At 41.0% G+C, this 15,661-nt stretch overlaps 1 protein-coding gene across 1 annotated transcript in view; it reads left to right on the forward strand.

Annotated features, from left to right (window-relative positions):
* ADGRE1 (adhesion G protein-coupled receptor E1) overlaps window positions 1–15,661 on the forward strand; it is a 90,059-nt gene that overhangs the window by 25,378 nt on the left and 49,020 nt on the right. The window contains exons 10-12 of the mRNA XM_084796281.1: window positions 294–382; window positions 6,533–6,613; window positions 11,819–11,996. Coding sequence (XP_084652407.1) covers window positions 294–382; window positions 6,533–6,613; window positions 11,819–11,996 — 348 coding nt within the window. The remainder of the gene's footprint in view (window positions 1–293; window positions 383–6,532; window positions 6,614–11,818; window positions 11,997–15,661) is intronic.

Here is a 15,661-nt window from a genome sequence, read left to right on the forward strand (position 1 = left end):
TCCCTATAAGTACGGCCAGAGGCCCATCTTCCAGGTGATGCTCTTTCTGTTGAGAAGATAGCTGACATGAATGGCCACTGTGGCATTGGGCACTGTGTCCTCTCTCACTCCCTTTGAATCTATGCCATGCTTTTGGAGCATCTAACACCTTGTGAGTGTTTGCAGTTTGCCCCTCGTCACTTCTATGTATCTTGGCTGAGGTCGATGTTATGTGTAAAGGACACAGAATCAGCTCTCCACATAGTAACCTCACTGTGACGAATGTTTTCCATAGTTGATTTTTTTCCTACCAGGGTCCCCCTTCAAGTGTAAAGAAGACTTGATACCCAATAGTGAGCAGATACAGCAGTGCCAAGCAGGGAAAGCCATGGATCCTCACAATGTAAGTTTTTAAAAAACTTTTTCTTTCAAGACAGGGTTTCTCTGTGTAGCCTTGGCTGTCCTGGGCTCACTTTGTAGACCAGGCTGGCCTCGAACTCACATTGATTTGCCTGCCTCTGCCTCCTGAGTGCTGGAATTAAAGGCATGCGCCACCATACCTGGACTAAAAACGTTTATTTTTCTTCTTGAGAATTTCATCCACGTATACAATGAACTATGATAATACTCACCCTCTTCTTCCCCCTACCCCCAACATTCCTCAACACAGCATTTCTTCCAATTTCATGTACTATTTTTCATTGATGACCCACTAAGTTTAGTCACTGGTGCCCATACATGCATGGGTGTGGGGGCATCTACTGGAAAATGGGACCCCACTGGTCACCATACCCTTAAGAAAGAACAATTCTCCTTCTCCCAGAAGCTCTTGCTGCAAAGAGTTTCTCAGTGAGGGAGGAGCTGGAAAGCACCTTCCCAGTCTATGTCTAGAAATTTGGCTTGCTTGCTCTTGTGTAGATTCCCACAGCTGCTGTGCGTTCATGAGTGCCATCATCCTGTCATGTTCAGAAGACAGCACCTCACTGTTTTCTTTCATGCCCTCCTGCTCTTACATTCTTCCTGACCCTCCATTCACTATGTTCCTAGAGCCTTGGTGTGTGTGTGTGGCTTTGAGATAGATGCCCCCTTTTCTGGCTGGATGCATATTCTTATTGAATGTGTAAGCATTGTTGAAAATTTTTAGTTCTTGATGTTTTCCAAGAGGCCAATGAGGTGAAATATTGCTTTGCCAATCTTAAAAAAACGAGTGCAATAGTGAAATAGCAAAAACCATACTCTCTATGTTGTTTTTAAAAGCAGAAACTATTTCTTTTTTTTGAACACAAGACTCCTGCTCTGTGGTCCAAAATGCTGCTTCAGCTCCTGCTATCAGATATGTATTTTAGGAAGTAGAAAGAAGACAAGAGAAAACGAAAGCCACCCTCTTGTAAAAAAAAAAAGAATATGGCTTAGATTAAAAAGATTGGAGCTGAAAGAAATGTGCTGATTTTTTTTTAACTCAGGAGGTGGTACTTTTGATGTATTAACACTCATTATTGAAGACGACAATTTTGAAGTAAAGTAGACAGCTGGAGACACTCACTTGGGAGGAGAGGACTCTGATAACCAAATGACTGGCCATTTCATTGCTGAGCTTAAAGGAAAGAACAAGAAGGACATCAGTGAGAACAAGAAGAAGCATCTGCATACTGCCAATGATTGGGCTAAGCATACCTTCTCCTCCCGCACCCGAGCCAGTACTGAGATTGATTTTCAGAGAATCAACTTCTATACCGCTAGTATCCATGCTTGATTTGAAGGATCGAATGTGAATCTGTTCCATGGTATGTGGACCATGTTGAAAAGGTCCTTTGAGATGACAGACTATACCAATCACAGATCCATGATATTGTCTGGGTGGGTGGTTCTATCAGAATCCCTAAGATCCAGAAGCTTCTGCAAGACGCTTCTATTTTTTTTTAATAGAAAAGAACTAAATAGGAACAATAACCTTGACAAAGCTGTTGGTTATGATACAGCTGTTCAGGTAGCCATTCTGTATGTAGATAAGTCTGAAAATGTTCAGAATTTGCTGCGCTTGGATGTCACTCCTCTTTCCCTTCATATTGAGTCATACTCCTCATCAAGCATAATACCATTGTTCCTACCAATCAGACACAGACTTTTGTCACCTACTCTGACAAACAGCTGTGTGTACTTATATGAAGGTGAAAGGGAAAGGGCCAGGCCAAAGATAACAGCCTCCTTGGAAAGTTTGAACTCATGGGCATACCTTCAGCACCCCATGGTGTTCCTCAGGTTGAAGTCACTTTTGGCATCAATGCCAATAGCCTCCTCAATGTTTCCATTGTAGACAAGAGCACAGGAAAGGAGAAAACAGATCGCCATCACCAATGACTATGCCCACTTGAGCAAGGAGGATATTGAGTGCATGGTCCAGGAAGCTGAGAGGTACAAAGCCGAAGATGAGGACAGAGATACATTTTCCTTCAATAATTCAGTGGAGTCCTATGCCTTTAACACAATAGCAGCAGCTGAAGATGAGAACCTTTAAGGCAAGACCAATAACTATGACAAACAGAAGGTTCTAGGCAAGTGTAAGGAAGCCATCAGTTGTCTGGATAAGAATCAGACTGTAGAGAGGGAGGAACTGAAGAAGGTCTGCAACCCCATCACTACCAAGCTGTACCAGAGTGCAGGTGGTACGTCTGGAGGGATGCCTGGTGGCTTCCCTGGTGGGGAAATGCCTCCCTCTGCTGGTGCTGCTTCTTCAAGACCCACCAATGAAGAGGTGGTTTAAGATAATCCAAGTAGAGTGGTAGCATCTGTCCACAGGGGAATACATATGAAGGACCCAAAGTTAGCAAGTTATGTGACAGTTTCAAATTCAGCTTAAATATTAAAATTATTAAGATAAAAATTATCAAATTAAATTTAAAATTTAAGCTTCTACAGTAAATTACTGGGCACTCTCGCTACTTGAACATGAAACATGTGCACAGGGAGAGGAACTAAAACATTGCACTTTATAAGCGCTGTATCTTGAATGGAACATGCAATGTCTAAAAGAAGATAGAAATGGAATGTCTAATAAAACTATATGCATTGTCATCCCCACCAAAAAACAGAGAACATTTTAAAGTATCACTTCTAGTCATACCTTATTGACCAAAATAATATCCATCCAGCTGGAAAGACAGGGTATTTTCTCTAAAAAAAACTTGAGGAATTCTTCTAAAAAAAGGGGGGGTGGCAAGGCAGCTGCAGAGTTGAGTCACTGGTCATGATCATGGCTGCTCTCGCAGAAGACCTGAGTTCAGTTGCCACCATCTTCATCAGTTGGCTCACAACTGCTTATAACTTTAGCTTCAAGAGGTCTTGTGCCCTTCTCTGGCCCCACAAAGCAACTACACTTAAAAGTTACATGTGTGCATGCATGTTCATATGCACACACACACACATGCAGGCTCACGGGTGTGTATGCACACATGCATGCATGCACACAAGAATACACACACACACACACACACACACACACCCTACACGCAGACACACACCCACCAAACCCCTTAAAAGTAATTTAAAATTATAGTCTTGTAACCAATGTTTTCTTCCTGCACTTCAGCTATTAAAATAATGACTCTGAGATTTATTATTTGTGAAAAAAAATGCCTAGCCATAAACTTTTGCTTATTTCTTGACTAGCTCATAACTTATTTTGCCCCATTTATCCTATTCTATGTGTGCCACATTCTGGTTACCTCTCCTCAGTTTCATGCGTCCATCTTCCTCAGAAGTCCAGGGTGAATCTTCTGCCTATGTTTCTATACCAGAGTTCATTTCTCTCTGCTGGAACTCCTATTTCCTATTTCCTGCCTCAGCTAATAGGTCATTAGCTTTTATTGACAAGTGATGCTTCCATACAGTGCACAAGAGATTTTGTCTACATACTTTTATGATGCTGAGGATTGAACCTAGGGTCTTGTGCCTGCTAGGCAAGTGCTGTACCACTGAGCTCCTTCCTAAGCCCAAGTAATTGTTTGGAAATAAGCTTCATGACTTATTATCAGCAAATGTTTAATATATATTGATATCCTGGGGTTTACATATAAATATAATACATAATTATATTACGTATAAAATCATATAATAAATAAATATATAGGTTTATATCCTGGTGTTGTGTAAACACTTCTTAGGCAAAAATGGGTTGTGAGTGGAGAGCTTGTTCTATTAAACTCACTGTGAGTAAAAGACTTCACATCTCTCTTCAGAGATTGTCAATTTCATGTCAGTTTACACATTATCTTGGGATTCCCTACACATCTTGGACTCATGTTTTGTAGTTTGTGTGTGTATCATCTTGCTTTGTTGCTGGAATAAAATATTGTGACAAAAGCAACATGAGGGAGAAAAGGCCTATCTTGGCTCACAACGTGAGGATGCAGTACATCATGGTGAGGAGAGCCTGGCAGCAAGATCTTGTGGCCTCTGGTCACCTTACCTCCAGCCAGGAGGCAGAGAGTGGTGATTGTTGGTGCTTAGCTCACTCTTTCGTTTGTATATGAAGTCCGGAATCCTAGCCAAGGGAATGGTGCCACTTGCAGCGGGCAGGTTTTCTTACCCTATTTAAGATATTACTCACAGGGAGCTGGAAAGCTGCTCAGTGGTTAAGGGCACCACCTGCTCTTCCAGAGGACCCATGTTTAAATCCCTGCACCCACTTGATGCTTTACCAACTATTTTAAACTCCAGCTCTACGAGATTTTATGCCCTCTTCTGTCCTCTACAGGAACCAGGCAGCCAGAGACACACATAGACAATCAAAACACCCATATAGTAAATTAAGAAAAAAAAATCTCCTACAGGCATATCCAAAGTGTGCCTCTCAAGGGATGTCGGCTTCATTGAGTCGGCAGTTGAGATTATCTGTCACATCATCACCTAAAAGCGCACAGTTCAGTGGTTTATAGTAAATTCATAGTGTGCCACGCAAAAATTATTAGTATCTTGTTCTGTATCTTCATCAACCCCAATGGAGGCTTCAGACCCATTAAACAGGAGCTGCCACACCTCCTCAAGGCCCCTGGAACACTAATTAGCTCTCTCTCTATATGAATCTTTGCATTCTGGACATTTCCTATAGCTGAGGAGTTTTCTTTAGGCATATGATCAGGGTAGGTCACATGGTGGGTTTGTTTTTCATGCTCTGAGGGCCTGCATACTATAACAGCTGTACCTATTCACACTCCCATCAGCAGTGCACAAAGTCTGTCTCCCACAAACCCTCACCAACATTGTTGTCATTTTTTTATTGTACCATTTTATTGATTGAGATCATACATATGCTCTGATTAAATATACTCACCCCTCCTCTTCTCACCACCGCCTCCAGGTCCCTACCAACCTCATGCAATCCTTGTACACCTACTTAGTCCATTCAGTGCTGCTGCTGTTGTTTTGATGGTATCCTTCTGACTTGGGTGAGATGGAGTCTCAATGTAGTTTGAAATGTATTTTAATTTATGGCCAAGAATTGAACATTAAAAATATAGAGCTTGGCCATTTGCAATGCTTTTTTTTTTTAGTTGTTCATTCACACATTTGTTCTATTAACATGTGGGACAACTGTTTTGTTTTTGAGACAGGATCTAACTATGTGTCCCTGGCTGGCCTCGAACTCACAAAGATCTGCCTGCCTCTGCCTCTCAAGTGCTAGGAGTAGAGGTGTCCACAAGCATCTCTGGCCTTGATGACTAACTTTATTTGTCAATTTGTCCCAACCTAGAATCACTCTGGAAGTGAGTAACAATGAAGGATTTTCTTCATTGTGTTGGCCTTTGTAAGGGATGTCTGTGAGAGATTGTATTAATTAATTGATACGGGAAGGCCCAGACCATAGTGGTCAGCATCTAGACACAGGGTTCCCTAGTCACAGGGTTCAAAAACCATGTAATAGTGGAGAAATAGAGCTGAGCACAAGCAAGATAGTGAGCAAGCATGTGCTCATTTCTCAATGCTATTTACTATGGCCATGATGAGCCATCTCAGGCTGGCACCTTTGAGTCCTCACAATGATAGATTGTAGCCTAGAATTGTAAACTGAAAAAAAAATCCTTTCTTCCTCAAGTTGCTTTTTTTTGTGTCAAGGTATTTTATCAAGGCAACTGAAATGAAATCAGGACAGTACATAATAACTTTCCATACCAATAGGGTACACTGGGGTTGTTTCAACATGGATATACAGTGTTCTCTGATGAAATCAAGCCAGTTTAGCACTTCATTCTTTATCTTTTTGCCTTTGGTTTATAACTGGAGTCTACACATTTCCATATACTAGGCTATTATGAATTATGGTCTCCCTGCCTGGAGGAGGATGGCAGAACTCTCTTGAGCGAATGCACCTGTTATTCACCACCCATCTCAACTTCTTTTAAATGAAAACCTGATGAGATAAGTGTTTATTTCCCAGAGAATGGAGACTCATGAATTTGGATCACTCATCTGTTGAGCTCTAGTGCGTAATTAGTAGACTTTTTTGATTTACTACAGACTGGCAAAAGCTCACAAATGCTCTTTTCTTGGAACACAGGCCTTCTGTACACTTGTGAATGCCACCTTCAGCATCCTGGATAAGACCTGTGAAAACAAAAGTGCCCCGGTGTCCCTACAGGTAATGACAACACCTTCGTCATCTGTGTCTGTCTCTTCCCACCACTCTCTGCATGTGTATATATGTCTCTCTCCCTCCCTCTCCTCTCTCTCTCTCTCTCTCTCTCTCTCTCTCTCTCTCTCTCTCTCTCTCTCTCTCTCTCTCTCTCTGTGCCAACATCAGGTATTATATTCAGCCTTTCAGAACGTTGTTACCTTAAAATTTTTTGGTAAGCAAAGAAAATAGTGGGTCTTGTCATGACAAATGCAGAAGTGAACGTCAATATACATTGTAATTCCCACCTCTTCTTGTTTTTAACCCATCTCCACACCCCATTCATTTCCCCCTGGATGATCTCACTTTGATTTAAAAACCTGTCATTTTCTTTTGAAGTTGTATTGTTTTTCAAAATAAAGTATATTTTATTTATTCTTTGATAATTTCATATGTGTAAGCCATATATCTTGATTATATCCTAACCCAGTAACCCTTTCTACTCTCATCTTTTTCCCCTTCAGGCATCACAAACATATTCCCCTTTATATATTCTCCTTTAAAAATTATTTAATCACTTTATAGCCTAATCCCAGGCTCCTCCCTTATTTCTGCCCAGTCCCACCCTCATGCCCGCTTCCCCATTCCCCCCTTTTCTTCTTCTCAGAATGAGGGAGTCCCAAAAGGAGTATCAACCTACCCTGGTTCTGCAAGGCACAGCAGGACTAAGCACATCTTCTCCCAGTGAGGCCTGATAAGGCAGCCCAGCTAGGGGAAAGGCAGGAAACAGAGTCAGAGACAGCCCTTACTCCTATTGTTAGTGAACCCACATGTTGACCAAGCTGCACATCTGCTGCATGTGTGTAGGGGGTCTAGGTCCAGCCTATACATGCCCATTCCATTCTCTCTCCTGTCCACTCTTGCAATCTGATACTCATCCTTTACTCTCCTCCCCCTGTCTTCCACCCAGTTCCTTCCTCCCATCTACTTCAGGTGTCTATTTTATTTCCTCTTCTGAATGAGATTCAAGGATTCTTCTTTGGGCCCTCATTGGCCTCTTTGGGTCTATCGATTGTAGCATGGTTATCTTGTACTTTATGGTTAATATCCATTTATAAGCGAGTACATACCATGCACGTCTTTCTGGGTCTGGGTTACCTCACTCAGGATGATCTTTTCTAATTCCATCCATTTGCTTGCAAATTGCATGACATTTTTTGTTTTTAATGGGTGAGTTGTATTCCATTGTGGATCCTTGTTTTCTTATTTCAAACCAGAAATAATTATTGCTTGTAATTTCATAGGTATTGGCTCCATACTAAATAAGGCAATATGTATGTATATGCTTACATATGATAGTTAAACTATATGTACCTGACTCAGGTTGTGGATTGGTGGGCAAAGGGCTGCCTTGTAAGCATGAAGACCTAGGCTCTATTCCAAGAACGTGAAACAAAATAAAACAAAACAAAGACCACAAATCTAGGCATAACTCATGCATTTAAAATGCCAGCACTGGGAGGCAGAGCCTGGGGACCACTGGCTGTCTAACATAGCCTACTTGGTGAGTTCCAGGTCAGCAAGGGACCGTGTCTCAACAAGATAAATAGCATCCGGCATCTGAGATACAATGGTCACATTTGGCATCTGATCTCCATATGAGCATACAGCCTATGTGCTTGCGCGCGCGCGCACACACACACACACACACACACACACACACACACACACACACACACACACACACACACACACTAACACACACCAACACACATGCATGCGCACTATCTACCGCATAACTCTGTGTTTTTGTTCTTATGGGTCAGAAATATAAATACTAATATTTTTAAGGATTTATTTATTTTTGTCAATTTTATGTAGCTTGTGTGTGGGTGCCCACAGAGGCCAGAAGTATCAGATCCACCTAGAGCTGGAGTTACAGGCAGTTGTGAGGCACCCAATGTGGGTGCTAGAACTTAACCTGGATACTCTGTAAAAGCATTTCAGCTACAGACATTCTAAGACATTTAACAACATTTCCCTTTAGTTTTGACAGTTTCTTCTGTCTGTCTGTCTGTCTGTCTGTCTGTCTGTCTGTCTACTGTATTGTGGTTATGTTCCTCTCATTTCCATGTGGTACCCCTGGCGCTTCTGCCTGATTAGTCCCCAGTGACTCCATTAGTGAAAAATGACATCCCTCTTCTAGTAGCCATTGACAGCCATTGTCATGAGGTGCTTCCCCATCTTCCAGCTTTTTTTTAGTTCTTCTTGTCTCCTTGTCTGAATGCTCCTTGGGTCTTGGGGTAGAGATGTGACACGTATATTCTGAATAGTTACCAGTCACTTACTCTCAGCACCCTGGCCTGCTTATGAGTTTCTGAAGCACGTTTCAAATTTGCTGTTGCTCCTAAGCCATACTAGATAAGAAACTGTTGTTAGCTTGCAATCTTCCCTCCTTAAGTACATGTAGGTGCCATGCTGCTTGTTCACATATGTGTCTTCATACAGCATTCTTCTCTAACATGTCAGCTATCATGTGACTAGATTTCATGTCTGGCATATCCATATCCACTGGAAACAGCGAGAATCACGAAGCCAGCACAGCTGCTTGACACAGTTCCAGCAAAACTAAGCTAATTGCTGCAATCCCTGTTACTTTGCCCCTCACTTTTGGATTTTGGTTTCTGCATGTTGCGTTCTGCATTATGATTTATGTCTTTTCATCAGAAAATTATGTCTGAATCATTTTAGGAAAATTCTAAAGTTAACTTTATCTGGCTTCTATTTAGAAGGCTTCCTTATGCCCTGGAGATCATCAAACAGAGATAAGCACATATCTAGATGAGGCCATCACTCCGGAAATCCTCTTGGGGTATCTGCCCCTGAGTAAACCCAAACAGTATAATTGGTGCAGGGTAAACAGAGTCAATTGACAAACTCTGACTGGCCAGGAGAATAGGTTATAGATTCTTTTTATTATATGCTTAGAGTTCTTTGAAAATGTAGGGTAAAGATAGAGGATCATGCAGAGTATAGCCCTGGAGGAATAGAACTTAGTAAAGAATATATATTGACTAAGGTAAAAAATTTCTACTTTATAGCATAGATGATGAAACGTGTAGCAAAAGAAGTTACATATTAGTGTTTGTTATTCATAAAAAGACCAGTTCAGATTTTTTCTGTTTGTCTGGAATGCTCTCAAACTGAAAAAACTGCCAGCCAAAAAGCAGGATGTCATATAATAAGTGTGTTTGATTCAGAGGAAATATTCCTTTTTCCTTATTAATTTAATTTAATTTAATTATCTATTCTCTTTACATCCTGATCACAGCTCCCTCTCTTTTTCTCCTCCAAGCCCCGCCCTCACACACTCCTTCTCCTATCCTCCCTCTCCTCCTCAGAGAAGAGAAGACACCCCAGGGGCACCAACCCACCCTGGCGCACATCAAGTTGCAGCAGGACTAGGCACATCCTCTTCCACTGAGGCCAGACAAGGCGTCTCAGCTAGAGGAAATGGATCCAAAATTAGGCAACAAAGTCAGAGACAGCCCCCACTCTAATCGTTAGGGGACTCACATGAAGATCAAGTGCACATCTGTTACATATGTGTAGGGGACTTAGGTTCAGTTCATGCATGCCCTTTGGTTGGTGGTTCAGTCTCTGTGAGCCCCCATTGGCCAAGGTTAGTTGATTCTGTAGGTGTTCTTGTGATGTCCTTGACCCTTTTAGCTCCCTCAGTCCTTCCTCTCAATCTTCCACAAGACTCCCCAGCCTCTGCCTATTGTTTATCTGTGGGTCTCTGCACCTGTTTCAATCAGCTGCTGGATGAAACCTCTCAGAAGACAGTTATGCTAGGTTGCTGTCTGCAAGCATAGTAGAGTGTCATTAATAGTGTCAGAGGTTTGCTCTCTCCCATGGGGTGGGGTCTCAAGTTGGACCAGCCATTGGCTGGCCATCCCCTCAATCTCTGCTCCATCTTTATCCCTGCATATCTTGTAGGCAGGACAGATTTTGAGTCAAAGGTTTTATGGGTGGATTGGTGTCCCCCTCCCTCCTCTGGGAATCCCACCTGGCTACAAGAGGTGGCGACTTCAGGCTCTATATCCAATCTGCTGCTAGGAGTCTCAGCTAGGGTCACCTCCATAGACTCCCAGGAGCCTTCCCCATCCCAAGTCAGATGATTCATTCTTTAGATTCTTTAAATTGGAGCCATAGGGCTGACAATAAAAATATAATGTGTTCTGTTTCTATTCTAATTGTGACTGAATTTGTAACCCTGGACACGTAATGAAAAAGAAATCAAGCCCATAATTTCTACTTTATGGATAATCATTAGGCTTCTTTGCTTTCCGAAATGTGTATAAATAAAAAAGCACCTGGTTGCTAGTCAGAGCTGTGAGATCCTCCTGACCATTGCCTGACTCATTCCCAACCCCCCTTGCTGAATCCTTACCTCCTCTGCAGACTGTCCTATTAGCACCAACTCCTCTCCCCTGACTGGAAGCCTTCTCCATGTCCAAACTGTTAAACTCCTTCTGGAGAACTTAATATATCAAAAAGCATTTTAAAATAATCATCACTGAGTGAGGTCTTCACAAAATTTTTAAGTGTATCTGGAAACATTAGTCTCCAAAAGAATTTTCTGGGCCAAACAACGTACGAAATGCAGGCTGTCTCAGGCACTGGCTTGCCGTGCTAATGCAAAGGTAAGGATGGGCTCAAACATTCCTAACTTGGTCTCTTAAGTCTAGAAATGGATCTGAGTGGATGTCATTTTTGCCTCTTTTTTAAAAAAAAAATGAGACAGGGTCTTGCTGTCACTCGAGCTGGCCTCTACCTTGAGTAGCTCGGGACCCACCCGCCTCAGCCTTCTGAGTTCTGTAATTTCAGAACTGTATCACCACACTCATTCTCATTTTGACTCATCCTCAACCTTTTTTTAAATTTTTCTAGTGCTAGAGAGGGCATAGATTATTTTGTTAACCAGAGGAGGGGAGGAGGTAGAGCAGGAGGAGGAACAGAAGGAGGACATGGAAGAAGAGGAGCCTATGGAGGAGGAGGAATGGAGGATGAGGAAGAGCAGGTGATTAAGGGGAAGAGGGAGGAGGAGGAGGAATAGGAGGAAGAAAGGAGGGAGAAAGAGCAGAAGGAGGAGCGGTGGGAGGAGTAACAGGAGGGAGAGGAGGAGTGGGAGGGATGAGCACATTAATAAATGTTTTTTTTTCCTTGCAGAGTGCAGCTACCAGTGTCTCCATTGTGCTGGAGAAAGCACCCACATGGGCTGAGCTCAGAATAAATGAGAGATCTACCCTGGGTACCATCTTGCTGGAGACTGTGGAAAGCACCATGTTAGCTGTCCTTCTGACACCATCTGAGAATACCAGTCAGACCATTCAGACAGAGTTCCTAGGTAACACATATCCTTGAGGGAAAGGCCCAATTTTTTCAATTTTATTTTTTAAAATTAATTAAACATTTTTATTTTTTTACATATACATTTATATTATTCCATATAAACTACCTATAGCAAGAGTAACCATGACACAATCAGGAATTACATAAATGTTACATTCTTAGTGTTTTGGCTCTTTGTATTTGACAGCCATGAAGAAAACATTTTCCTATCTTGGTGTGTCTAAAATTCTGAATGTAAATCAATCTCCATTATATCTTGTCATTATCAACTTAAAACATCTATCTAGAGCTTAAACCATCTTAATCCCTCCACAACTATGTTTCATTATAAAACTAAGCTACCTGAGAAGGAATAAACTTGATTACCTGAGTATGCCAGAAGTGCATGTTAGCTGCTTTCCAAATGAGATGATAGAGACAGTTTGCTACCTGAATAGTCACCCAAAACTCTCTATTATGTTGGAACGTCATCTTCAACCTTCTTGCCCAATATGTCTGACAGACATATTTGTGAGGCAGAAACTACTGAGGACTTGCTTACCCTGTCTTGGCAGAGTTTGGCTGTTGACTCTGCCTGCACCCAGGCTTACCCCCTTTAAAGCAGAATTCTGTATGTGGTAGAAATGAGGACATTTTACCCAGTGGCTTGTTTGCCACATTTGAAGCCATCTCCACAAAGAGGTTCTTTGATGCTCATTATCCTCTTTGAGGCAGGCTGGGTGTTGCTAGGAGTTAACCTGTCTCATTGCCAGTGAATCTTTAAAAATAATAAAAACATTTTAAATGCCATATTCTGCATGTCTCTGAGGTTTTTGAAGACCCTATTTAACTATCCTACCTTATCTTTCTATGGAATCATATCTATCTGCCACACCTAGGATGCATTTTCTTGTGATAAAAGAAGACTAGTGATTGACATGACCATAATTTGATCAGCTAACAATTAACTTGTATAACTTATTAATGCTAAACAGCCTGCAATAACAATTTCAAAGTAATAGAAGTAAATATTGTATTATAATTGAGGTATATTGGTACAACACCTCATATTGGAGTAGTGTGTGAGAAGAATAAACTTACATTTGGATTCTATACCACTGTATCTAGAATTAAACTTATTTTGCATCTATATGCAAAATTCTATATGAGTGAATTAAAAATAACCTTGTGAGTGACAATTGAGGCATTAAGTTGAGGAGTAGATTCACTAATCTACTTTTTGTTCTATCTTCCCTATATATTTCTATATTCCCCCTTCTTTTTTTCAACCCCTATCTCCAAACCTAAGAATATAATATAAGGGAAAAGAGAGACATCACGGAGTCTAAAATTGTTTTCTTTCTAAACAAGAGCAATAATAACATGCAGCCAATTCCCATTGATAATAACCTTCTATAGCTCAAGAAAGCAACCAAAATCCTACCCAACCCTCCTTAAAAGAAATGGGGCATTATTCTCTTAAGTTTTATTCTGGCTGATTTGGGGCAAATACTACATAGTAGAGGCCCAAATAAACTTGGAGAAATGGTTAAAGAAGTTAGGAATCGCATTCTTGGTCTAGTTTCTAAATATTGAGAATTTCCAGGCTTAATTTGAGTCCTGTGTGGGACAGTCTGAAATGCTGGACCAATTGGGATTGGAAGCTTTTCTTTGAAGCTGTCCTGGGAGCTATCTTGTTCTGATGAGGAGCAGCAATTGAAACACTTGGTGCTGGAACATGAAGGATACAGGATGTCAGTGTCCAGCATGCTGAGAGGAATGCATCCTGTCAGGTCTGATCCAATGTCCAGTGTCCAGTTCTTTTGTTCTAAAAACATTTAATTTCTCACAAGCATTATACAGTCCTAAAATTATAAGTATATAAGGTGTGTGTGATACACAGAATAATTAAAGCTGGCTGTCTGATCTTTGTATTAGCAGAATAAAAAGACATCTGTAAATCTTCATTCATGCCATATGAGGAATGGCATCTAATAGTAATTTGTAGGAGTTCTGTAGCCAACAAGAAGCACTGTCTATGTCTAAACATTCATGTCTCAGTCAGTCTCAGAGCTATTCCCATATAGTGGGATTAGCAATATAAGTTACCTATTTGTTCTGCAGTTTAAATTCTTCACATCCTGAGTATATCCACCTCCCTCATTCCCTCCTGATCCTCCTTCCTCCCTCATCCCCTCTCCCTCCCTCCTCAGTACTCAGAAAGAGGAGCCCTCCTCCCATAACATGTGACCTCATCCTATCAAGTCTTCTGTACTACCTGTAACCTCTTCTTCTGTAGCTTGGCAAGGCCCTCTTGCGTGGGGGAAGTGATCTAAGTTTGGTGGCCAGAGTGCATGTCTGAAGTAGTCCCTACTCTCAACACGTGGGATCCACAAGGAGACTGTGCTACTACGTCTGAGCAGAGGGTCTACGTCCACATCATACATAGTCCTTTGTTGATGTTTCTGACTCTGTGTTGTAGTGTAGTTATCCTGTATTATGTGGCTAATATCCACTTAGGAGTGACTATATACCATGTGTGTCTTTCTGGGTCTGGGTTACCTCACGCAGGATGATATTTTCCAGTTCCATCCATTTGCCTGCAAATTTCAATATTTCCTTGTTTTTAATAGCTGAATAGTATTCCATTGTGTAAATGTACCACAGTTTCTCTATCCATTCTTTGCTTGAGGGACATCTAGGTTGTTTCCAGATTCTGGCTATTATGAATAAAGCCAGGGTGGAGATTCCTCCAGAAGATTTCTTATTGTACAGGATCATTTTAGCTATTCTGGTTTTTTTGTTTTTCCATATGAAGTTGAGAATTGATCTTTCAAGGTTAGTAAAGAATTGTGTGGGTATTTTGATGGGAATTGCACTGAATCTGTAGACTGCTTTTGGTAAGACGGCCAGTTTTACTATGTCGATTCTCCCAATCCATGAGCATGAGAGATATTTCTATCTTCTGAAATCTTCAAATTCTTTTTTCAGAGATTTGAAGTTTTTTTTCATACAAATCTTTCACTTTCTTGGTTAGAGTTACACCAACATACTTTATATTATTTGTAGCTATTGTGAAGGGTATAGTTTCCCTAACTTCTTTCTCAGTCTGTTTGTCACTTGTATATAGCAAGGTTACTGATCTTTAGTTGATTTTGTATCCAGCCACTTTGCTGAAGGTGTTTGTCTGCTGTAGGGGATCTTTGATAGAATTTTTGGGGTCACTTATATATACTAGGATATCATCTGTGAAAAGTGATAGTTCAACTTCTTTTCCAATTTATATCCCCTTGATTTCCTGTAGTTGTCTTATTGCTCTAGCTAAGACTTCGAGGACTATATTGAAGAGATATGGAAAGAGTGGACAGCTTTGTCTTGTCCCTGATTTCAGTAGAATTGATTTAAGTTTCTCTCCATTTAGTTTGATTTTGGCTATAGGCTTGCTGTATATTGCCTTTATTATGTTTAGGTATGTGCCTTGTAACCCTGATCTCTCCAGGACTTTTAACATGAATGGGTGTTGGATTTTGTCAAATGCTTTTTCAGCATCTAAGGAGATGATCATGTGGGTTTTTTTCTTTCAGTTTTTTTATATGATGAATTACATTGGTGGATTTCCATATATTGAATGACTCCTGCATACCTGAAATGAAGCCTACATGGTCATGATGAATGATAGTT

Source organism: Acomys minous (assembly GCF_964271855.1).
Source record: "Acomys minous genome assembly, chromosome: 9".
In the NCBI taxonomy this organism is placed as follows: Eukaryota; Metazoa; Chordata; class Mammalia; order Rodentia; family Muridae; genus Acomys; species Acomys minous.